The sequence below is a fragment of the Rattus norvegicus genome, chromosome 3, assembly GCF_021556685.1.
Source record: "Rattus norvegicus strain SHRSP/BbbUtx chromosome 3, alternate assembly SHRSP_T2T, whole genome shotgun sequence".
NCBI classification, from domain to species: domain Eukaryota; kingdom Metazoa; phylum Chordata; class Mammalia; order Rodentia; family Muridae; genus Rattus; species Rattus norvegicus.
In genome coordinates, this window is record NC_141536.1 from 11,308,462 (window position 1) to 11,333,443 (window position 24,982).

Below are 24,982 nucleotides of genomic sequence, written 5' to 3' on the forward strand. Positions count from 1 at the left end.
AAGGCCTTGGGGGAGTGGTTGAGATATGACCAGGCAGGAAGATTTTCAGTCCTGATGTCTGTTAAAAATGGCGTGATGAGACATGTGGATCTCTGAGTTCAAGGCCAGCCTGGTCTAGCAAGCAAGTTCCAGGACAGCCAGGACTACACAGAGAAACCCTGTCTCAAACAAATGGTGTGATGGGTGGGTGAGCAGTTGGGGGCTGGAGAGAAGACCATGCCATGTGCTTGCTTACAATGGAGTCAGATCCCCAGCGCTCACCCGGGCATGGATCTTCAAGGATAGGCAACCAAACTAGTCTAATCAGGAAGTCACAGGGCAGTAAACAAAGGAGGTGAGCAGAACAGCACTTGAGGAACACCACCAAAAACTGTCCTCTGGGCTGCACATGCACATACATGTGTGTTCACTGAACATCCATGTGCACACACACATCTTTAAAAGTATTAGCGTTGACGTTAAAGTCGGTGTGATTGTGAGAGCACAGTGTGAGTGAGCTGACAATACTTCAGTACTGTGGTATTGAAGCAGTTACACTGATGGTCCCACTGAAGCAATGCAGCCACCAGCCCCAGTTTTAGCAGAGCCCGCTGTAAAATGAGAAAGCCAGCCTCCTGACGACTGTCACTCTGCTCTCTTCCAGCACCTCTGATACACAGTGACTGGATCTCCTCTTCCCGCAGACTGCTCTATTCTCTTGACCTCTGTTGTGCATTGGCCATAGATCCTGCTTCCTATGAAGCCTCTCCCATGTGGGCTCCTAATTCACACGGTGTTTTGCTGGAGCACTCGTGTTCTTCCTAGAAGCCCAGCTGCTGGTCTTGGAAGAGTCTGTCCAACTGCAAGAGTCTGGCAGCTGGAGCACAGCTCCCACTGGATTCTCAGGACTGGGTGAAAGGGGTCAGTCGGGAAGGTAAACCAACTGTAGGTGTTTCAGAGAGAGAACTTAGGGATTAGGTCCCATCCCACAAGGTCTATGCATGGGACACACACTATGCACTGGAGATAGGCAGAGGGTCACAGGATTAAGGCCAGCCCGGGCTCCACAGTTTCTCAAGCACCACACACCACGACCTGGAATGCTGGAGCACTGCCCAGAGAGTGGGCAGCCCACCTCCAGCTCTGCAGTCTCCGGTTCCCTGTGTTCTTCCAGCTGTTCCCCAGACCCAGGCTGGCAGCGACTGCTTCTACTGCTCTGCAGAGAAATGCATCTATGTGTGACCCTTAGCAGAACACTGTTGCAAGGAGTCTGGCCCATCTGTGCTGGGGAGACAGAGAAAGGAAACTGTGGCTAATGAAACAGTATACTGCTGCCCCCATCGGTGCCACTCGGCAGTCTACTGTATCCATGTGCCGACCTGCCCCCAGAAATCTCAGGCATAATTTCCATGGCACCATTAGAAGGTGGGCTAAGCCAGCTACTGTGAGAAGGAAGCACAATAACGGGCTTCTGCTTGCCATGTATCCAGCACAGACGTGCAGATAACAGAGTAATCGGTGGTACACACTAATGAACCCAGCATTCACATGGGGCAGAAGGATCGGGAGTTCTGAGTGGTCCTTGCAAGTAGCAGGTTCTAGGCCAGCCTAGGCTATGGATAACTCTGTCTCGAACACACACAAAGCATTGTATGAATGGTGTTATTTTAGAACATGGTTCTCTACCCAGCCCCCTCTATCCCTCAGGCATTCTAGTCTCTGTGCTAACAGGACTAAATGACTCCTACAAAAATAATAGTACTAATGTATAAACCAATTCTATGTTTGTAATAGAGAAAAAATTGAATATTCTTTAACATGAAGTATGGTCCTAGAAAGGAATATTATATGGTAAATTAAATTGATTACAATAGATCTGGTTGACATGAAAGTATATTTTTGTGAAATATTTCAAAAGAATGTATATTTTCTCAGTTTTATAAAAATGAAGAATAAATTGGTTGTTTATACAGATGTGCGGATTGACCTGAAAACCGGCCCATTACACATTTGACAGATTAGAACCCAGAGACCCAAAGCACCATGGGAGCTCCCAAAACTCACTTGGGCCAGGGCTACTGGGCTGACTTTCTGTGGTTTCTTTGAGGCTTTCTTACCCACACAGGATGGCCTCACTTCCATGGCTCTGGAGCAGCGGCAACAGTCCGTTCTGCTTCTGCCGTGGCCTTGGCGCCATTTCTCAGATCCGGATCTACCAGGCACAGCTGTTAGTGTGGCCAGCAGGGTCTGGGTGGCTCAGCTTTGAAGGTGGCTGTGGCTGAGAAGGCAGTGCCCCAATAGAGTCAGTGCATCCGTAGCAGATTGGACTGATGGGCTCCTAAGAAGCAAGCCACAGGCATGTAATGGCCGAAGGCACAGCGTTTCCAGGGAGCTTGTGTGCTGTGGAAACGTTCAAGGTCCCTAACCTTTTCTTTATCTTTCTCAGATATCGACACAAGTGCACACACTCCAGGAAACTACATAGATCGTACCTTTACCACCACCCCTTTTCCTGTCCACCACCAGTTGCCCTTTTGTAGCAGTAGTCACAGGATTTGGAGAAAAAACTGCCTGTGTGAGAGGAGGAGAGTAGTGTTGGGGTTGGGGATTTAGCTCAGTGGTAGAGCGCTTGCCTAGGAAGTGCAAGGCCCTGGGTTCGGTCCCCAGCAGGGGGGGGGGGGTGAAGAGCGAGGCCAGAGGGAGGCTCAGTGGCCAGAGGGAGGCTCGTCTTCTGATTGCACTTCCAGGCCCAGTCATCATTGACAGAAGCCAGGGAAAGAACTCACAGCAGAAACCATGGAGCAGCCTAGAAGCTTTGGAGACAGACCCTAGCCCTGCAGGCGCTCTTTTGCTATTGTGGGAATCTTTCTGGAATAAGCACTCAAGATGGGAGAGATGTCACATGTCACAGCAGACCCGAGCCAGAGCAGCTCCTGAAAGGCTTTGATCTCAGTCCAATTTGCAATCTCATTTTATATTCTAAACCACAAGGTTGGGTGAACAAGTGAACAAGCCGGACATGGCCGTCCACGGGTTGTTAAGGGCAACGACCCATTGTTTCAGCTACTTCTCCAGGTCGCTGTGTTCCAAGTACAAGTGAAGTCATGCAAGGCAAGCAGGCAGGACAAGCAGTGCTTTAAGTAAATCACTAAATAAATCAATGAATCTAATAAAAAGTCTCTCTCTCTTACTTTATTCTACTTCACAATGTGCTTTCTGCTTCGGTGAACTCTTTTCCTTTTTCTGGGTCTTTCACCTCTGATGGTTAGGTGGGTTTTTTCCAATAATTTATTTTTTTATTCACTTTATATCCCCGTCACAACCCCTCTCTTCCCAGTACCTCCCCTACAAGCCCTCCCCCCACTGCCCCCTTTTTCTCAGAGAAGGGACCCCCCCCTTGGGAACCACCCTACCCTGGGATATCTAGTCCCAGCACTTCAGTTCTTTGTTCATACTTGGGAAGAACAAGGCCTCCTCAAAGGACAGCCTTTGGCTCTAAAACCCTCTAAAACAGGACCTCTGCCTAGGTATGACTCAACCCACCATAGATCAGGCCCTCCAGGTTAACAATGAAGATAATCAGTCTCCCACAGGCAACCCCCAGTCGCCATTGTTTCACTGCTACTCCACATTGTGTGTCAAGTTGACAAAAGCTAAGGGCCTCCTTACTTATACAAGGCCAAACCCCTTAATTACATTGCAAGAGCTAAGTACCCCATCCAACACACACACACACACACACACACACACACACACACACACACACACAAGGATTTAGCATTGCTCTGCTTCCTTTTACTTTTGCGACATTTGATGTGGATCCTGATTTTGGTTCTTAACCACTTTGAGGCTCCGGCTCTGAGGAGGGGGAGGGGGAGGAGAGGAAGGAGGAGGAAACAGAGCCTGACTTAGCCTGCTCCCCCAGCACCTGAACAGTGTCTAGGCTGAACAGATGAGTGAAAGGGGGAATTGATGGAGCCAAGTTTGTAAACAACAAACAAAATGATGTGATGGCTGACAGTGATGGCTGCTGTCACAGCAGGGCAAACGAATGCAAATTTAGGGGGTAGGATCTTTCTAAGCTGCTAGGAGCTCCTAAGATGAATTGTCTTTCTTTTCTCTTTTTCCTACTTTCTTTCTTTCTTTCTTTCTTTCTTTCTTTCTTTCTTTCTTTCTTTCTTTCTTTCTTTTCTGGGGGTTTACTTGTTTGTTTTTCCAGACAGGGTTTCTCTGTGTAACCCTGGCTGTCCTGTAATTCAGACCTGTAGACCAGGCTGCTTGAGGTGTGCATCCCCACCACTCAGCTAAGGAAACATTCTTGACACAGGGAATAGTGATGGTTGTGAGAGAGGGGTTTTCCTAACGCTAATATTTGAAACAGGAAGATCTACCCTAAATGTAGGCCACACCTTCTGGTGGCTGCCACATAAAAGGACACGGAAGAGGGAACTGCTTTTCGCCAGCTGTGCTCACTCTTGCTGGCAAGTTCATCTTGTGTTGCTGCAGCCAATATCAAATCCAGGGTCTTTAGGATTCCAGACTGAAGACCAGCAGCTCTCCCAGAACCGTCCTGGATCCAGCACCAGACTGGAACTTCGTAACTACATCCAGCACCTCGCACAGAACAATTATTGATTCTCAGCCTTTCACTTGTGAGACAGCCATTGTTGAACTACCTGGACCACACTCTGTAAGCCAATCTGATAAATCCCCACTTTATATATATATATATATATATATATATATATATATATATATATATATATATATATATATATATATGTATGTTAGCAGAACCAGTTGTATCTGCCATGAATCTGGAGTGATTTGATGGGGTTATTCTTTTGAAGGATTCTCAAAGCCTTTGCAAAACTGAATTTTTAGATGTGTCAGGCAAACCAGGAAGTCTCCTATAGCTGAGAATTGCTTAGGTGACAAGTCTTTGAAGACAACCCCTAGATCAGAAAAGAAGTGTTGGTATGTGGAAATTGACTTGCTAAAAGAGCCTTTTGTGTAACAAAGAGCTTCTAGGAAGATGTCAGTGTTCAGTCCCTAAGAGGCAGATCCCCCTGATGCTGAGAAGCCCAAATCCATCCTGCAAAGTATCTCTTCCACCCCCATCAATGATCCCATATGATATAAAACACCACACACACACACACACACACACACACACACACACACACACACACACTCTGACTAATATAATATTGGTAGGACAATCTCATAGGATTCTTACAAGAAATGCCAGCACCAGATTGGAACTCCAGTTTACCTTCTTAGAGCACCCCCAAGTTGTCTGCTCCCCACCCCACCCCCTATTAGTACTATGGACAGCTGAACAGAGACTTCCTCAAAGGGGAGGGAGGATCCAGACAGGCTATCTCTCTGTACAGCCTTAAAGTGCTCCACACCCGAGGCAATCGGTGCAAGGCAGTGGTGGAGGGAGAGCTTTGTTAAGCTCAGCTAATGACTGAGCACACTAAGGAGACACAGCTATATCTAATGGGAATAGCGAGGGTCTCTCACTCTTGGTCTTGATCTCCCATGTTGCATGCTCAGGGGTCATTTAATATTTGTACAACTTGGGAATGTTGGATTGGTGGGGAATTTCTTCTGAAAAATTTGTGCCTTCTCCCAGGAGTGCTGCTTCTAAGCTCCCCCAGGCAAGTCCTGAGCATACTACTTCTCCTGCTTTCAGGAAATATCCTTATCTGGCCCCACTATGCCCAGGAGGTTGTGACTCACAAGAAGATGCCAAAGGCCTCCTTATGAGGCTCCACTCCAAGATAGCCCTGTGCTTACTCAGGAGCACTAGAATGCAAACAGAGTAAATGTTAAAAGGTAAACAAGATGCAGAGGGCTAGAGGACTTGGCAGCAGATCAGATCGAAAGCCTCTTCCTACCACAGCCCAGCAACTGTGGTGTATAAGACTGGGAGCCACATACGATATGGCCCTTCAGAAAAAGAGCAGCAAGGTTAGATGTCTGGAGTTATCTCTGCCCTACACAGGGGCCTTTAGTGATGGACAAAGGAAGAATGATGAGGATGAAGAATTAAGGCCTTCCCTTCTTAGAAAAGTTCTGTCACAGTTGGTTTATCAATGATGACTAAAATTATGACCAAGAGGAAGTCAAAACACGTGTCCGGGACAAAAATGATATGATCTATGTTTTAGAATGACATGAATCGATCCCTGCTACTGAGTTCTGAATAAATAAAGAAGTACTCTGACTGCCAGTCAGTCAGGATACAAGACTCTCCCAACCACCATGCCTGACTCACTCCTTCCCAACCAACTCCTCATCTCCTGGCCACTGACAGGGCTGACCCCCGCCACTACCACTCTATACATCATCTTGTCAAGAGACCGACTTAGGGCAGTGTCTTGAGGAGATGGCAGGGGAAAAGTGGAGGCCCTTCCTCACTCAATTGCCTACCACTAATGTGCTTTTCAGTTCTGCAAATCTCAGGAACAAAGATAATTTCCTGAAGCTATTCTTGTCTCTAGTTTGCCTCTGTGAGTCTCCTGGCATATTGCATAATCGTCTGAGGAGAGGGCACAACTGTGTCAAGACACTCTTTGGTCCAAAACTCAATGTAATAAGAGAATGTCTCAGGGGCTGGGGATTTAGCTCAGTGGTAGAGCGCTTACCTAGGAAGCGCAAGGCCCTGGGTTCGGTCCCCAGCTCCGGAAAAAAAAAAAAAAAAAGAACCAAAAAAAAAAAAAAATAAGAGAATGTCTCCAACAGAAGACAGAGACCAATATATATATATATATACTGTTAGACACTGACTGCTCTTCCAGAGGTCCTGAGTTCAGTTCCCAGAAACCAACCACATGGTGGCTCACAACCATATGTAATAGGATCCGATGCCCTCTTCTGGCATGTCTGAAGACAGCTACAGTGCACTCATATACATAAAAATAATACATTTGTCACACACACACACAAACACACACACACACACACACACACACACACACACACACACACACACACATATGAGATAGAGGGACTGAATAGGGAGCTCAGTAAATAAAGCCCTGACCACACAAGCATAATGACTTGGAATCTGGGTCCTCAGACCGTATGTGAAAATACAGGCGTATGTGGTGGCTGCCTGCAATCTAGCACTCAGAAGGCAGAGAGGGGACCCCTAGTACAATCTGGCTATCTAGAGTAGCTGGAATTGGCAAGCTCCAGACTCCTCGAGGAGCCCTGCCTTAGTAAATAAGGAAGATAACATCCACATTGGACTTCAATGTCCAGGCTCTCGTGGTACGTCCATATCTACTGGAAATGGCAAGTATCATGAAGCCAGCACTGGCGCTTGACTGTTTCAGCAAAGCTGAGCCAAACACAGAGATTGCTGTCATGCTGTCTCTTGCTTCTGGTTTTGGTGTCTGCATGTGACATTCTTGGGGGGCTTTCTGTATTATGGTTCATTTTATGTCTTTTCCCAAGAAAATTATGTCTGACTCTCAGAGAGTCCTAAGCGTACCACCCCTTCTGCTTTTGGAGAAATAACCTCATCTGGCCCTATTTGGGAGTCTTCCCTGTACCCTGGAGATTGTGATAAGCACAAAGACACTACAATTTCTTTATGAGGCTATGGCTCCCAGATCTTCTTGGTACATCCATCCCTAAGCAAATTGAGAAACAGAATAATCAAAACAGTATAAACTTAGAAGACACTGACAAGCTCCGACCGACCAGAAGAATTGGTAACAGACCAGAGGCCTCCTACTACATGCTCAGAGCTCCCTGAAAATGTAGCTTACAAGATAGGGGATCAATGGTCTGTCCTAGAGAAAAAGAACTCAGTAATAAAGTTAGATTAGTTCAAATAACCTTTCATCCTACTTAATATCATTCATAGATGTTTTAAATATATGAGAAAAAAGTTAGATATCAGGATTTGCCACTCATAAAAAGGCTGGCTCACATAGGCTATGGTTACATCATTTAACTAGGAAAAAAATTATTTTCTTTTTGTTTTTTGAAACAAGGTTTCTCTGTATAGCCCTGGATGTCCTGGGACTCTCTGTGTCCACTAGGCTAGCCTCAAACTGGAGGATCCACCTGCCCCTGTCTCTCAAGTGCTCAGATTAAAGGAGTGAACCACCATGCATAGCCAAAAATACTTTCTTAAACAAATGAATAGATTTTTTAGAGATCATGGATCTAAATATTGGATTGATAACAGAGATTAAATAACAGCTTTTACTCCTGAGAAGGTTCTCAGACTCAGGCTGACTTGTAAGTAACATTTTGTTTGGCTTTTTTTTTTTTTTTTTTTTTTTTTCCTGGAGCTGAGGACGGAACCCAGGGCCTTGAGCTTGCTAGGCAAGCACTCTACCACTGAGCTAAATCCCCAACCCCGTAAGTAACATTTTGACCACAAGCGTTAATAATACATTGCTCAAAGCATAGTGATTCATCTGGACTTGCTCAGACATTTTCTATTTGTCTGTAAGGGGAGGGTCCCTAATTGTTTCTTGATTGGGTCAATAAAGACAGAAGAAGCTAATTGTTGGGAAAGGATATAGGGGCAGGATTTCTGTGTCCCCAGAGGAAGAGGAGGAGATGAGATAGAGAAAGGGGGCTTTTGGGCCAGGCTTTGGAGAGAGGAGCACGGACACCGTTAGAACTGGTGGTGGCCTCCGCCACCAGAAGAATAAGATAGCTGATGAGTTTAGGACAATAGATTCTGTGCCCAGTGCTTGTGTTACCTGGCTGGTTTTCAAATATTAAGGCAGTCTGTTGTTTTCCATCCATGGTGACTCAGGTGGATAGGAGAAAGCGGGCCACTGGGGCATTCCATTAGTGAACCGTGAGCGGTGAATCCTCTCACGTTCTCGGGAGGGACGGTTGTTGGGCGGTCCTAGCAGCACGGGTGGGATCTAGGAGCTAAGTCGTGAAGGGCGGTGGCACTGGGCAAGGAGACCAGGCTAGGAGTATGCATGCTTTTTAAAATTACACACATTTGTCTAGTGTATTGAAATTAAGAATAGGCTGCAGCATATTAAATGCATGCTTCAGCAGAACAATTTAGATTCTCTGAAATTGGGTTATGGTTCTGATACTAAAAACCAAATCTGTTCTATCTGAACTTGGTAACTGTAATTGAACCGGCGACCTGAGACCTACAGTGAAAACTCAAACACGTGTCCAGGGCCAAAATAATATGATCTGTATTTCCTGGAAAATCATGAGTCTGGCCTTGTTTTATGAGATCTGGGTAAAGAAGCAACCTGATTGCTCGTCAGAGCTGCAAGATTCCTCATCTTCTCTGTCTCATTCGATCCTCTGCTGACTACCTGCTCTCTGCGTCCTGGCCATCCCTGGGGCTGGCCTCTGGCACTCCCATACATAGGTACCTTCCACATGTGAACACGCGCGTGCAGCACACACACACACACACACACACACACACACACACACACACACGCATGCATGCACACAGCCATATAGATGACAAAATAAGAAAGAGAATTGTAGAGGTGGCCCCATGGCTAGGCCTGGAGAAGGCTTCTGAGAAAAGAGGTGTCTGGGAGCAGCAAAAACAAACTACTGACTCGAGGTCAAATCGTGGCTCTGAGCTTCCCGGGCCTCCTTTCTCTTTGTTCTGCATTCTTTCTGATCTGCTGCCTCTGAAGATCTCCAAATAGTGCTCTCTCTCTCTCTCTCTCTCTCTCTCTCTCTCTCTCTCTCTCTCTCTCTCTCTGTTCTGCTTGATTCAGTTCTCTAAGCAGTTCTCTCTTGCAATTCTAAAAAATTCCCTGGATAACTCCTCTCTTGCAGACCATAAGCCCATGGTCTTTACATATCAATCCAGTCATTTATTCCAGGTTCCTTTTGATTTTCCTATGAATCAGCATCCTGTGACCCAGCCCTTTAATTCTTTGGAGACAGCAAGCACACATTTCTTTTTAATTTTGCAAAAGAATTCTGAGATCTACCTGTCTTGGTTAAGGACAGACAATAAGCTAGCTGGGTGGGACCCTGTCCTGAAATTACTGTTTCTACCACACCTGGGCCTGGACTTGGGTCCCAAGCTGACTTTGAACTCAGTAATCTGCCTGCATTTTGCATATCGCATCTTTATATTTTGCATAGTTGAGAAATTATGTATTTTCTAACTTATGTATTTAGAGTTCTTTCCCATAGCCTTAAGGGCTGTTCTGAAGGTCCCAGCATTTACCACTTTGCTGAGACATTACCCACACTTTGGCCTCCCACACTTGTGCTATCTCTGATTATCATGGAGTCATTAACATTAACGGGGAGGAAATGTCTTGAAGGAGTATAAGATATCATACAAACAAGTCTTACACCTACAGCAGCCATAGACACTCGAGGAGGCCCACGTCCACTGACCCTGTGCCAGGAACAGGGAGCATTTATTTCTATCCCCAAACAAGGCCGTGCCAGACCCAGCAGGACCTAGATTCAGTTCTCAGAACCCACATCATGATCACAACCTTCAGTTCTAGGGTATCTGATGACCTCTTCCGGCCTCATTGGGTACCCAGCATGCATGTGGTACTGGTACACAGACATACATGCAGGCCACCATTCATATTCATAAAATAAAAATAAATATGTCTGCCCAGGGCTAGCGGTACACACCTTTAATCCCAGAACATGGGAGTCAAAGGCAGGCAGCTCTGAGTTCAGGGCCAGTCTGGTCTACAGAGTGAGTTTCAGGATAGCCACGGCTACAAAGAGAAACCATATCTTAAAAAAAAAAAACAACAAAATCAATCAATTTAAAAAATAAGGTCTGGAGAGATGGCTCAGAGGTTAAAAGCACTGGCTGCTCTTCCAGAGGTCTTGAGTTTAATTCCCAGCAACCACATGGTGGCTCACAACCGTTTGTCCTGGGATCTGATGCCCTCTTCTGGCATGCAGGTGTACATAAACATAGAGCACTCATAAAATAAATGTTATTAAAAAATAAAATAAAATGCTATTCTAGAATAAGATCTTTAACAAAAGCAAAGGTAGTAATGAAGAGTTAAGCAAAATTGGCTGGGTATGGTGGTGCTTACCTTTAATCCCAGCACTCAGGAGGCAGAGGCAGGCAGATCTATGTGAGTTTGAGGCCAGCCTGATCTATACAGTAATTTCTAGGCCAGTCAGGGTTAAACAGTGAGAATCTGTCTCAAAAAAAAAGTGAGTGGAAAAAAAGGGTATGACTGTAGGCTTAGATTTTTCTAAACCTTTCTTTTTTTAAGGTTCTAGAACATTTTACCCTCTTCTAGCCTCTCTACCAGAGGTAGGGGGGAAATAAGGCTTACAGGAAAGGGGAGTTATGGGACCTGTTTAAAAGTAGTTCTTTGTGGCAGTTCCACTCTTCATTGTCAGGACACCAGCAGTCCATCTAACAGCAAGCACCAAACAGGAATCAGCAGCAACGGCTCTATCCAGCAGAAACCGCAAGGCTCTGCTGAATCAGCACTGGTCAGCAGAAGTGGAAGTCAACGGGAATACCCCGAGAAGTTATTTGGTGTGTTTGCTCTACGAAGTGAAGACCAGTGAAGACCAGAGAGGCATTGCAAGGGGTAGCAATGCAAAAGCATCCTCTCACTGCCTGTGAGGTTCTATTAAAAGTTTACTACACATCACTCACCCTCTCAAGCGTCTGCTTCAGCAAAATGTCCTTTCACAAGACAGCTTCCGGAAAAACATCAAATGACACAACTGAGTTTCCAAAGAAACCGGAAATTTCCACTTCATATGACACACACAAAAAAGGAGAAAATTCAGCAGATTTTTTTTCTTTTTTCTTTTTTTGGAGCTGGGGACCGAACCCAGGGCCTTGCGCTTGCTAGGCAAGCGCTCTACCACTGAGCTAAATCCCCAACCCCTCAGCAGATCTTACTGCATCAAATTTAAATAGATTAAGCTCCTGGAGTATAGGCATAAATCAGCAGATTGATTATAGAATAACTGCATTACTATGACACATTAATCTTTTTCTTGTGACATGTCTTTTTGAGTTTGCGGTCAGTGTCATGATGCCTCATGGGATAAGTTAGGAAGTATCTTCCTGACACAGGTGACACAGGTTTTGAGTTTTTGTGACCTTTCTTGTTCTAGTTATGTTAGCCCTGGGTCCCAAAGTGCCTGATACTCAATCGTCAACAAAAGTCACCCTGAGACAGTGGCTCTGAGTTCATTGTTTCACGACAACAAAACTTAGGGGCACAGATTTTTTAAAAAAACTTTTTGATTCTTTGTGGGTTTCACAACATGCACCCCAGTCCTGCTCATCTCCCCCTCCCTTTATATCCACTCCTTGCCCTTGCAACACACAGACAACAATAGCAAAAATAAACCATAGAAAACATCTTGCCATGGAACCTGTGCTATGCCACAGTGTGGCCCACAGGATATCCCTCCATCCACACATCTTCACTTGCAAATGTTCACTGAAGCAATGAGTCATTGGTCTAGTTCAAGAGCTCTGGTTTCTGTGAGACTGTATGTATATTAGATCCTCCCTGAGACTCTTCCCAGTTATCCTGTTGTTGCCCTGTATCGTGGCAATCCCGCAATTTTGGATCAGCAGGACAGGCCCTTTCCTAAGTGAAACCATTTGCAAATGATGTAGATTTGGACTGGGCCAACTCAGAGCTCTGGATCTGGGCCTGGGTGGTAGATGAGCTACCCTGCCCACTCCTTCCTTTATCTACCACCAGGGCAAGCTTTCTAGCACTACTCCAGCTAGGCCACATCAGCAGGAGGCAGGGTCAGCTTTCCAGTTCTCATGCCCTCAGGGCTGGCTCGTGTCCATGCCTCCAGAGCCAGCTCCACTCTGCTGCCCTGTCAAGATGCAGGGCCCACTCTCCCAAGTACTGCAGCTTGTGAGGGGCTGGGCCAGCTCCCTCTCTCACCCTCTGGGCTAGCTCACCCGTGCCTTCACCATTGGGGCCAGCTCCACTGTGTTAAGGGCACAGACTCTGACAGAAGCATTCAGAAGCAAATCAAACTTTATTAAGAACCTTTACAAGAAAATAAGATTAAGGAAAATCAAGAGAGTAAGAGAAACTCCCAAGAGTGGGAAGGACTTCTAAGACAGGGAGAAGCCTTCAGACTAATTGGGCCATGGCAGAAACTGAACAAAGGCTGAGATAGTCTCTGTTGAGATTAGAGATTAATTTTCTGGCTATCATGGGCAGAGCCAATGGAGGGCCCTCACTAAGGAGCGGCTCAGTCATGATGATTTTGCAGTGCTCGTGTTCAGCCCGCACAGGGGTGGTTGAAGCCCCCTCTGCCCACTGCGACTCCAGCTTTGACCTTGCAGTCAGCTAGCTGCTTGTCACTTGGCGAGCTTTACACCCTCTGACCTTGCAGGTGTCTCAAGTGCTGTTAATTACAGTGAGCCTCTTTGTTCTTACAGCCTGTGGCTCTGCGGGGGCAGAGTTTAACTGTCCCAGCCATCCAGGTGCAGCTACCTCATATTCAGCTCTATGTCTATAAGGTGGTGGGATGTAGTCTCCTCTATTTACTTGCAACTTAGTTATGTTAGCTGCATTCAAAGCGAGGAGAAAAGGAAAGACTGTAGGGTGTTACACATGTCCTCTTTGGCGATGAGCAGCAATGTGGAAGTGTAAAGTGGGTGTGGGGTATGGTGGAGGGGCTGCTGCTGGCCTAACACGCTGCCCTCCTCCTCTCTGTCTAGTTTGTTACCTCATAGCCAGCTATAAGCCCTCCTGTCCATCTTCCTTGGTGCTCCAGGCTGTGCTGTTAGTCTCTAGCATGGCCTCGGTTCTCACCGCAGCATATGTGAGCCACTGGCAATTATCGTGGGCTCTTTCCCCTTCCTACGTCAGAGAGCAGCTAAGTGTGTGTTGGTCCCAGCTTGTGTATGTGTGTATGTAAACCTGGGGAGAGTATTTCGGTTTATAGCCCATCAGCAAGGGACTGAGACAGAAGATTGCTCCACAGACATCAGGCCAATCTGTTGGAGGCAATTCCTCAGGTGAGGTTCTGTCTCTCCAGGGGTCTAGGTTTGAGTCAGGTTGACAAAACTAACGATGACAGCGACAGTTTGAACACCTGCCAACCTGGATGCCTCTCAGTTGTCAGGCCTGTTTCCTGAGTCAGTCTCTGTTACACAGCTCCACAGATTTCCTGTGTCTTCTCCAATGAGTGTTGACAGTTTGTAGCTCAAGGAGTTTGTTCCTCTAGGTGTCCTGCTGTGTTGGCCTTTAATTTGTTCCCATGGGATCTCTCCCTTATACAGAAGTTAAAGCTTGGATCAGCTCTCTGGAAGCCAACAAAGCTGACTGGAGAGGAAGTAGAGACAACCGTCCTGGAGAGCAGGCAGCCTTCCATGGCAGGCACAGCAGTGGGAGCATCAGAGGCAGAGCAGCAACCCTGGGGTCAGGGCTCTGCCCTGTCAACCTCCCTCTGGTTTGCCCTCCCAGATGTCATCATATTTAAAGGAGGCTCACTGAAGTCTGTTGGGGTGACTTTTCCTGGGGAGACATCAATAAGTATCTATTCACCCTAAATAGAGCACCTGCATTAGACTAAATAAAACATTCCATTCAGGTCTGGCTTCTTGGAGTTACATACAGGGAGAGTAAAGTTGGGAGGTTACAGGGGCTCTGACACTCTCCAAAGGTACTAAGGTACTGCACACATGAAAGATGCCTTAATGGTTAAGAATACTAGGTGCTGGGGCTGGGGATTTAGCTCAGTGGTAGAGCGCTTACCTAGGAAGTGCAAGGCCCTGGGTTTGGTCCCCAGCTCCGAAAAAAAAAAAAGAATACTAGGTGCTTTTGAAGAGAACCTGAGTTTTTAATTCCCAGCACTCACGTGGCAACTCACAAATGCTTGTAACTCCAGTTTTGGGAGATCTGCTGCCCTCTCTTGGGTTTCTTGGGCACTGCAGTCATATGCATATACATATTTGTAGGCACACACAAAACGCCCATTCAGAGCCTGCCCCACATGTGGCCCATACAGCCACCAAACTAGATAAGATGGATGAAGCAAAGAAGTGCAGGCTGACAGGAACCGGATGTAGATCTGTCCTGAGAGACACAGCCAGAATACAGCAAATACAGAGGCGAATGCCAGCAGCAAACCACTGAACTGAGAACAGGACCCCCGTAAAGGACTGAAAGAGCTTGAAGGGGCTCGCATCCCCATATGAACAACAATGCCAACCAACCAGATCTTCCAGGGACTAAGCCACTACCCAAAGACTATACATAGACTGACCCTGGGCTCCAACTGCATAGATAGCAATGAATAGCCTAGTAAGGGCACCAGTAGAAGGGGAAGCCCTTGCTTGGTTCTGCCAAGACTGAACCCCCAGTGAACACGATTGTTGGGGGGAGGGCGTTAATGGGAGGAGGATGGGGAGGGGAACACCCATATAGAAGGGGAGGGGGAGGGGCTAGGGGGATGTTTGCCTGGAAACCGGGAAAAGTAATAACAATTGAAATGTAAATAAGAAATACCCAATTTAATAAAGATGGAGAAAAGAAAAAAAGAATAAAAAAAAAAAAAAAGAAAGGTAAAGGGGTTGGGGATTTAGCTCAGTGGTAGAGCGCTTGCCTAGTAAGCGCAAGGCCCTGGGTTCGTTCCTCAGCTCCAAAAAAAGAAAAAAAAAAAAAAAAAAAAAAAAAAAAAAAAGGTTAAAAAATTACACTTCCAGGGGTTGGGGATTTAGCTCAGTGGTAGAGCGCTTACCTAGGAAGCGCAAGGTCCTGGGTTCGGTCCCCAGCTCCGAAAAAAAAGAACCAAAAAAAAAAAAAAAATTACACTTCCACAGTGAAGTTCATCACCAAAGGAAGTCAGAACTGGAACTCACACAGGGCAGGAACCTGGAGGCAGGAGCTGATGCAGAGGCCATGGAGGGGTGCTACTTGCTGGATTGCTTCCCCTGGCTTCCTTAGCATGTCTTCTTATAAAACCCAGAACTAATGTAAGGGTTCATGATTTGCCGAAGAACTCAAATAGTATGCAAAAATAAAGAGCATTTACTCTGCAGAAATTACCAGCATGCAGGGACAGTGAGATTAAACATATTAAATGCCATTTTCATTTGAGGGCTAGTATCTACCTATCATATTTGAGTTAAGCAATGTTTTTTGTTTTTGTTTTTTGTTTTTTGTTTTTTGTTTTTTTTGGTTCTTTTTTTCGGAGCTGGGGACCGAACCCAGGGCCTTGCGCTTCCTAGGTAAGCGCTCTACCACTGAGCTAAATCCCCAGCCCTTAAGCAATGTTTTTATACTAAACTTTACCATGCAAACATGAAACAGGAAACTAAAGCTTTAACTTATAATTAACTGTATCAGTTTTTAGCCTATCAATCCCTATTAAGTTTGAGCCTTAAAAGTCAGCTTTGTATTGAAGCTCTTCTAGTATTTTAACCCAAAAACGTACTGTTGTTGTAAAAATATAAAAATAAAAGGGGTATTGTTGTCTTTTACCTCGCTAGGTCTGACACCTCAGCACCCCAAGATATCTGCTAGATATCTTGGCGGAAACACATCCCAACTCCATGGTGGCCCAGTGTCTCTTGCCGCCACACACTTTCCTACACTCAAACTGTCACATAAAAGGACACACAACATGGGACTGGAGAGATGGCTCAGCGGTTAAGAGCACCGACTGCTCTTCCAGAGGGCCTGAGTTCAATTCCCAGCAACCACATGGTGGCTCACAACCATCTGTAATGAGATCTGGTGCCCTCTTCTGGTGTGTCTGAAGACAGCGACAGTGTACTTATAATATCATAAATGAATAAATCTTTTAAAAAAAAAAAAAGAACACACAACACGATAATCTTTGACCCAATTGCTAAGATATAATTGCCCACCTAAACATGCAAAGCCTGGTACCATCCATCCCTTGAGAACATTAATAACAACCTTTAAAGGTGCAGCGCGGAATCTTAACGTCAGCCTCCATTGTCCTGCCGCAGCTTCTCTCCCTCTTCCTCCTCTCTCTTCCTTTCTATTCCAGTCTCCTCCTCTTCCTTCAAACTTCTCTCCCGCCCATCCTTCCTTCTCCTCCAATGACAGGCCTCCTTCTATCCTGTACCTGCCCCTCACCTGTACTTTACAAATTCAACGGGGAGAAGGTTCTGGTGAAGTCACCTGATTCCTGAGTAGTGACTAGGCAGCTGTCCCCGGGGCAGTGGAATTAGCATCAAAATGCAGATAACTTCAGGGCAAACCACAACAACATACTTCATAAAGAGACTTACATAACAGAACATAACAGTTTCCCATATGGTTTAGATTAGGCTGAAACCAGTGTCAGGACAGGAAAAGGTTAAAAAGTTGGAAAGTTGCTAGGCCCTTGACTGAGAGAAGTCTTACTTGGGCTGCTGGAGCATTGGCAGGGTTCCGAGCCAGGATGAGAAGTGGGGTTTTGTTGGAGCAGGAGGTTAGTGAAGTTGCCTCTTGGTGAGGGGTGGGAGGAATAGATGTGAGCAAAGGCCTTGCTAGGACTTTATTGGGTCCAATGGATATCCCTAGAACCTGTCTAACAACTGTCTGACAGTGAACAGAATTCCTCCATATGAGCCCCCTACTCTCTGATGTAATCTCAACCCCCAAACATAACCCATATCCCGTCCTGTGGCCTGTTTTCCTTTGCCTGTGAAGCTGAGTGTCAGGGCATTGCAAGGTAGATTTGGGTGAGAGCTGTGAGCAATAGAAGTCTGAGAAAAGCATGTGTGTGTGTGTGTGTGTGTGTGTGTGTGTGTGTGTGTGTGTGTGTGTGTTCCATTTCTAACTAGCTTGATGAAGTCAGATTTGAAGGAGGGTTCCCAGTTGATGGAGCCTATGCTTTCACAACCCCATTGTAAACAATTTAGTGTGAGGCTCCTCCACAGCCTCTCTGGTGAGCTTGGATATTCTGGACACACATAAAAAATACTGTCCTTGAAGGTATTTTTTTCCCATAGGGATTAACAGATAATATAGCAAATCTCCTGGGTCAGAGTGCAAGCCTGGGAACCAAGTCCCTAGAGGAGCAGTGAGGCTGACCTGGTGTCTTAGTTAGGGTTTTACTGCTGTGCACAGACACCATGGCCAAGGCAAGTCTTATAATGAACAACATTTAATTGGGGCTGGCTTACAGGTTCAGTGGTTCAGTCCATCATCATCAAGGTGGGAGCAGGGCAGCATTGAGGCGGGCATGGTGCAGGCAGAGCTAAGAGTTCTACATCTTCATCTGAAGGCTGCTGCAGATACTGGCTATATCTTGAACCCACATTAGGGGGAAGTCAGCCTGTATACACAAATAAAGCTTGCTTTAATTTGGCCATGAAATGGGTTGGTGGTCTTTCTCCTTGAGTCTATAAGATTAACATAACCACTAAACCAACAACTCCCAGTCCCAATTCACAATGACTCTCCAACTTGAAGTAGCCTAAACATTCATCAATAGATTGTGACAGGGCAAGGCAATGCAGAGGTTCCCTCATCTTGCATTCTTGCTGGGCCATTTCAAGTTTAGCTAGAACTTGATCTCTTTGATGGAGAATCCCATAGAGAATTATCCAGATCTATTCTAGGACCTGAGGCCAAGATGCTCCAGCTTCCTCTGTTAACTTCCTGTTTGTGCAGAATCTCCTCTAACTATTGCCTTCTGTTAAGCTGCTTGCTTGTGTAAGCTCCCTTTGCAGCTGCAGAGTAAGATCCAGGATATAAGTTTTGCTTTTAGATAACCCTTGGGGCTATATTTGATCTGGATTACCTAAATGTAGTCCCAACTTCTGAAATAAAGACTTTCCTTCCTTCTTTCTTTCTTTCTTTCTTTCTTTCTTTCTTTCTTTCTTTCTTTCTTTTTTTCTTTTTTTCTTTTCTTTTTTTTGGAGCTGGGGACCGAACCCAGGGCCTTGAGCTCCCTAACCCCTCTTTCTTTTTTTTTAAGATTTATTTATTTATTTAAAGTACACTGTCGCTGTCTTCAGACACACCAGAAGAGGGCACCAGATCTCATTACAGATGGTTGTGAGCCACCATGTGATTGCTGGGAATTGAACTCAGGCCCTCTGGAAGAGCAGTCAGTGTTCTTAACCGCTGAGTCATCTCTCCAGCACCAAATACAGACTTTCAGTTGGTTATAAACTGTGTCTAAGTGGTGTTTTCTGGTGGGCTCTCTCTATTATAACACGGTGTCTCATGATCACCTGTAACTACAGTCCCAGGGGATCCAAAGCCCTCTTTTTGGTATTGTACTCATGGTACATGTGGTGGTACGCAGTAATACATGCAGGCACTCACACTTACACATAAAATAAAAGCTAACAGTAACAATAATACTCCCATAATATGCATCTAAAGATGCGAACCCAGGACTGCTCGTGTACCTCAGTTGGAACTTTTGTTCCTAGAATGAGTCTGGCCCTAAGCCTTGATCCCAAGACCAAGTAAAAGAGGCATGGTGGCACACAATCTGAGCACTTGGAAGGTGGAGGCAGGAGGTTATCCTCCGAAACATAGCAAGTTCTGGACTAGCCTGGGCAACATTTGGTGCCAACGGCACCCTCCTGGCAGCAGCAGCTATCCACCAGTTGGCTGTCCACGTAGCTCTACGGTCTAGCCTTTTCCAAGCCCTTTGCATGATAATGGTGATGGTAATGGTGGCAGAAACAAGAGAGAGGAACAACAGACTGTCTCGCACCTTAATCCTTTAAGCATGGCGTGGGGGCGGAGGCGGGGGCGGGGGCAAGGTAATTGCTGAGAGTTCAAGACCAATGGGAGCCTCACAGTGAGTGCTGAGCCTGTCTCCAAACAAAGCACTAATTTAGCGTTGTACTTTTGTCGTGTCGAAGCAGCCAACCTCCATCTTGGGCTTGAAGCCATCTTATAATGAAGACAGACTAGGCTCAATCTTGTTTCTGATTAAGCCTCTGTTTCTCAAGGATTAGGTTATGCTCCCCCTGTTGTAACCTTAACGGCAACTGGTTCTGCACTGCCTGCTCCCAGGGATCAGCCATGTCTTTGTTTCAAAGATTATACCATTTTGAAACCTTACTTCTTTTTTTCTAAAAGGTTATTGTGGCCGCCTGTTGTGTCTACCTTGTTCTGGTTCTGTAACCCCAACTCGTTTGCCTTCCAAATGCCATTTGGAAAACCCTTATCCTTGAGCTATTAAAAAAAACAAACAAACAAACCTAGTCTTCCTCACATCCAATGCTGACTTCTTGAACACCACCTTAAGGGGAGGCGTCCTGTCCGTCTACATGGCCATGGTCATTAGGATCTATGGTTTTCTCCTCCCACTTTGGCATTAGGAGTTGGACAGCATTAGGAATTGTACATGGTTTGTGCTCTTCAACTCCTTGGGGTCAGTTTTACATATTTGGCTGAAAAATAATTTATTTTATTCTTTGAAAGCTTTACCCATTCCTGGATATTGATGCTATTTCATCCACATTTCCTCCAACTCCCCAATGCTCCCTCCTTCCCAGCTTCATATCCGCTTTATTTCTCTTTGTTGCCATTCATCATCCCAAGCCAGTTAGAGCTGCTCACACGCACGTGGGTGTGATGCCACCCACCAGGGAACAAGCCACCTACCAACAGTCACATCCTCCCAAAGGACAGTGACCCTTCTCTCCTTCAACTGCCATCAACTGTCAATAGCTCCTCTGATAAGGGTGGGGCCTTGGGGTCCCTCCCACCCCCACCAGTGCTGGAATTTTGGCTGGCTTGATGCTGTGCTGGTCCATACGCTGCGATTTCATGCACGTACCCGTCATGTCTGAAAGTGAGCACCTCACAGCTCTCCTTCCGGTCTGCCAGTTTTTACCTTTTGGCTTCTTTGAGCTTAGCTAGGGAGGATGATGTAGATGACTCCCTGCCCCTGAACACTTTGACCAGTTATGAGAGTCTGCATAACTGTTACCCACAGCAAAAAGAAGCTTCTCTGGCCAAGGCCAAAAGCAGCATGAATTTTCTCCGTAGGACTGGGACATATGGCCACCCCCAAACGCCTGTTTGGCTTTTTGAGATAAGCTCTCATTCTGCATCTTACAAGGCTTGGAATCCACTCTATAGCCCCAGCTTGCTTGGAACTCCTGTTGATCCTCCAGCCTCCATCTCCCAAGTGCTACGATTGATGGTACAATCTAAAATCTAATCATGCAGAGTTAAAAGTTTCTTAGAATTGTTCTGTTGTTTGTAGAAAAAAACAAGGGTGGGGAGATTAAAGAGCCACAGAGGCTCGGATGAAAGTACATATTTTGTGGGCTGCAGGAAATATTTGTCTTCATTTTAACCCACAAAAGAAGTAGCAAAAATCATGTTTATGACTGTGCTGGTATAAGAACAAATACACGATTACATGGAAAGTATCTTTGTCAGAATACACCTTTTTGTCCTGATTTCGTAAGAAGACAAAACATTTTTGTTCACCTTAAAACTAAGTTATCCTGTAGCTATCCTATAGCAAATTATACATATATGTAATATGTATTTTATTTATATTTTGTTTTATAATTCTAAAAATATAGTGTAGTATTTATTTGTATTTATTATATATATTTGCTTTTTATTTCATCTTTATGTGTGTGAGTATTTTGCCTGTGTGTATTTGCCTCCTTGCCATGAAATGCCTAAGGAGGCCAGGAGAAGGGAATCTGTTCTGATCACTAAGGACAAAAGTTGCAGACAGATGTAAACAGCAATGTGGCGCCAGAAACTTAACTCTGGGTCCTCTTGAAGAGCATGAAGTGTTCATAACTGCTGAGCTCTCTATCCAGCGTCATACTAGTGTTTCTTACACTCCACGAGTAACTTAGCATTTGTTCTTTCACGAATAAAGCATGGTAAATTGCTGAAATCCGAAATCTGTTACGAATTCTGCAAGGATCTGTATCATCAGGGACATGGAACTGCAGGTAGTTCCTATCGTTTCCCCCCATTTCTGAAAATTTCAGCTAGCCATCCAGAGCCTTGATTTAAAAAAAAAAAATAACAACAAAAAACTCTATCATATAAATGTGTTATTTTAAAAACCATGCATACACATACTCTTAATTTGAAACTATTTTTTGCAACTTTGATTTTGTAGAAACCTTTGACAAAACAAAAAAAAAAAAAAAAAGGCAAGAAAATAACGGTCAGCCGCGAGCGGGGACTCAACTGCCTAATCCTGATTGGCTAAAGTCGATCGGGGGACCCAACTGCCGATTCCTGATTGGCTAAAGTCCTTCTAACGGTCATCTGCTGCCTTATAAACCACACCCCCTTTTCTGGAACGTTCCTTAGAGCTTTATACTCGTGCTTCTGGCGCTGGCTTCTCATTCTGCGTTAAGGTTCTCCAGGGTAGGACGGTTCTTCAGGGTAGGACGGTCTCTGACCCACCTGCCACCTCTAAGAGCCTTGTTCTTTTCTGTGGCGCTGGCAGTGGAACCCAGGGGTACAGTGTGATAGGTGAGTGCTCCTGAGTTACCGCCTCACACCCTTTCCTTTTTTAAAAAAGAATAATGTTAATTCTTAAATTTTGGTGAATATAATGTAGGCCTCGACATTGCTTTGTGTACGAGACTGGCCTTTGGATCTGGAGTTGCCTCCTCGCACTCGTTCCTTTTTTTAAAAAAAGAATTGTTTTAATTTTTAATTTTTGGTGACTATAATGTAGGCCTCAAAATCTATGTATGAGGCTGGCCTTTGGCCGTGGATGCTCTGGCTTCAAGCCTTTAGAGTGTTGGGACTACAGGCGTGTTGGACTTGTAAAATTTTACGATTATGTTGGGCTTGTAAAGTGATTTTCTTTTCTAAATTCCATTTTTGAGGGGGAGAGGGTTTGGGTGACCCAACTGTCCTTTGGGAAATCTGGAGTGACCGTGTTCCGTTATCAGAGCCTGTTCTGAGTCGGAAACAAGGACTAATCCATGTAGGCTTTGCAGGAGCCTGAACTCGGTGGCGCCTTTGCATAGACACTTTTTTGTCTCAAGCGCACATTTTATTGTCTAGATTTCGGACGGGAACGTGACCGGCATCGGACGTTAGGAAGTGGAAGCGCTGAGAGGAAACGGTAAGTTAAGCACCCAACTCGAAGAGGGGCGGGGTGAGGAAAGGGGCGGGGCAGCGGGGCAGGCTCCTAGGCTAATTTACCGCCCCTTTGGACAGGAGCTCTTAATTGGTCGGACTTGCCCCTCATTCCGGAAGTGACGCCACGTATCCTCCTGCCTGGCCCGTGGTTCCCGGCTGCTGCTCTTCCCACCTCTCCTCCGCCCCCATGGTCCGCCCCCTTGGCATACCATAACAAGCAGGCCCTGGCGGGGGCGGGTTGAGGGTGGAGCCCGCTCTCGCGGCGGTGGCGGGTTGGGCGTTGGGCGTTGCCTCGCACTTCCGTCTGCGGCTGCTCATCTAGCCGGGGGCATGGAGGTGGGCTAGCGCGCTGCAACCGGGCCTAACCGGGTGAGAAGTGCAGCGGTCATGCCGCGAGCGGGTGAACAAGCGGGAGGGCGCGTGCGCATGGAGGGGTGCGCGGCATATTGCCGCTGTAACTCGTGCGCGGCCTGCGGGAGAAGGCGCCTGCCTTCTGGAGAGCTGCGCGCGACGGAGCGGCGGCGGCCCCGGGCAGGCAGCGCTTGGTGTTTCCTGCTAGCCAGGCCCGCCCCCGGTGCCCTGCGGTTTAGGCACCAGCACAGCCGGCTTTGGGCTGCGATGTACGGGGAGGGCCTTGAGCTTCCGGGCGAGGGAGGTCTCCCGGGTATGGGTCCGACTGGATGCTGCCCTCTGCCCTGGCGTCGCTTCCGCTTGGGCACTGGGACGCCCTCCCTACTATCCCAGGCGTTGCAGTGTTGATGACCTCCCGCACGCCCGCAGCAGACTTGATCAAATACCTATTTAGCCCCTGAGGGGGAACAGCCCTTGGAGAAATTAGTGTTAAATTGTTCTCCTTCATGCACGGTAGAGTGTGGTCTAACCTGACCGAGGTAACTTATTAGATGACACTGTGCAAGGTTGATGCAAGGCCCAGGTGAGATACATAAATTAAAGGACATTTTATCAGTTTCTAATTTGTTTTAATTTCAGAAATGTTCTTTTTGGGGGCGAAAGTGTGACTATATCTGGATGCAGAGCTACATCTATTCACAGATAAGCCCAGCAAGCTCAAAGAGGATCACTTCACTGTGAGACGTTTGTCAAGGTAACTGTCTTTTTAAACAATCACTTCTTTTTCAGTTATTTGATAAGTACTTGAGTTACAGAAATGTAGAATAAGTCCATACCTTAACATCCCTAATTACTGAGGGTAGGGGCAGACAAGTAAACAGAAATCCAAACCACTTTGATAAGGAAAGAAGGTAATGAAAATGAAGGACAGGGAGGAGGAGGTCTCCAAGACCCTGGAAGAGGAAAGGCTTCCAGGTCACTCAGGATTGTGTTGTACACTGGTTTCAGTAGGTGTTCTTTCAGAATCACTAGTGGAGTGCATTAAGTTGTCAACTTGATGGTTTACATTTTAAGATTAAGAACTGTACTGGTCTGAAGGGTGTGTGTGTTGAAAGCGAATGGGAGAGCTACAGTACAGAATGCCATGCACCATGAGTTTTGGGCTGAACAAATGTAGTAAGTGGGAGCTATATATAAAGAGAACAAACCAAGGACATGGGGGGATTATTATACGTGCGGCTCAGTGATAGAGTTTTATCCCCAAAGTGCAGGCGTTAACCTGTGTTTTACACATCTAATTTGTGCAGTAACCTCTGGCAGTGTCTTGTAGGAAGTATTGGAGGTGGGTCAGAGGAGGCAGAGAGATTAGATTTCCTTCGAAATTCCGGCAAATGATGAAAGTGTAGGAAGACTCACCAAGAAAGAGGGAAAGAACAAGGCGACTCTGGGGATGGAGTGGGCGGTAGCACTATCAGTGTAGGGGGACACGCAGTTAGTGCAAGGTTTTTTTTTTTTTTTAGATTTACTTATTATATATAAGTACACTGTATTTGTTTTCAGACACCAGAAGAAGGTATCAGATCTGATTACAGATGGTTGTGAGC

The 24,982-nt window shown here is 46.0% G+C and overlaps 2 protein-coding genes and 1 long non-coding RNA gene across 20 annotated transcripts in view; 2 read left to right on the forward strand and 1 right to left on the reverse strand.

Annotated features, from left to right (window-relative positions):
• Ttf1 (transcription termination factor 1) overlaps nucleotides 1-1,949 on the forward strand; it is a 24,638-nt gene extending 22,689 nt beyond the window's left edge. For all 6 annotated transcript variants that reach the window (XR_015683287.1, XR_015683284.1, XR_015683286.1 and 3 more), the window contains 1 exon segment: nucleotides 644-1,949. Coding sequence is in view for 2 of the 6 variants with exons in the window: in XM_087653770.1 (XP_087509896.1) it covers nucleotides 644-662 (19 nt within the window). In the remaining 4 variants the exon portion in view is untranslated.
• Nucleotides 1,857-23,608, reverse strand: LOC108350345 (uncharacterized). Of its 4 annotated transcripts, none has more exons than XR_015684212.1 (3): nucleotides 23,237-23,608; nucleotides 18,101-18,252; nucleotides 1,857-2,317 (listed from the first exon to the last, which is right to left on the reverse strand). It is a non-coding gene; the product is annotated as an uncharacterized LOC108350345 (long non-coding RNA). The 4 variants fall into 4 exon arrangements; XR_015684211.1 differs by lacking the exon at nucleotides 23,237-23,608 and adding an exon at nucleotides 20,550-20,652; XR_015684210.1 differs by lacking the exon at nucleotides 23,237-23,608 and adding an exon at nucleotides 20,373-20,557.
• Nucleotides 22,276-24,982, forward strand: part of Setx (senataxin) — a 52,279-nt gene continuing 49,572 nt past the window's right edge. For 9 of the 10 annotated variants that reach the window (XR_015683126.1, XR_015683125.1, XR_015683124.1 and 6 more), the window contains 2 exon segments: nucleotides 23,324-23,396; nucleotides 24,018-24,132. The gene's annotated coding sequence lies outside the window, so the exon portion shown is untranslated. 10 annotated transcript variants of the gene reach the window in all.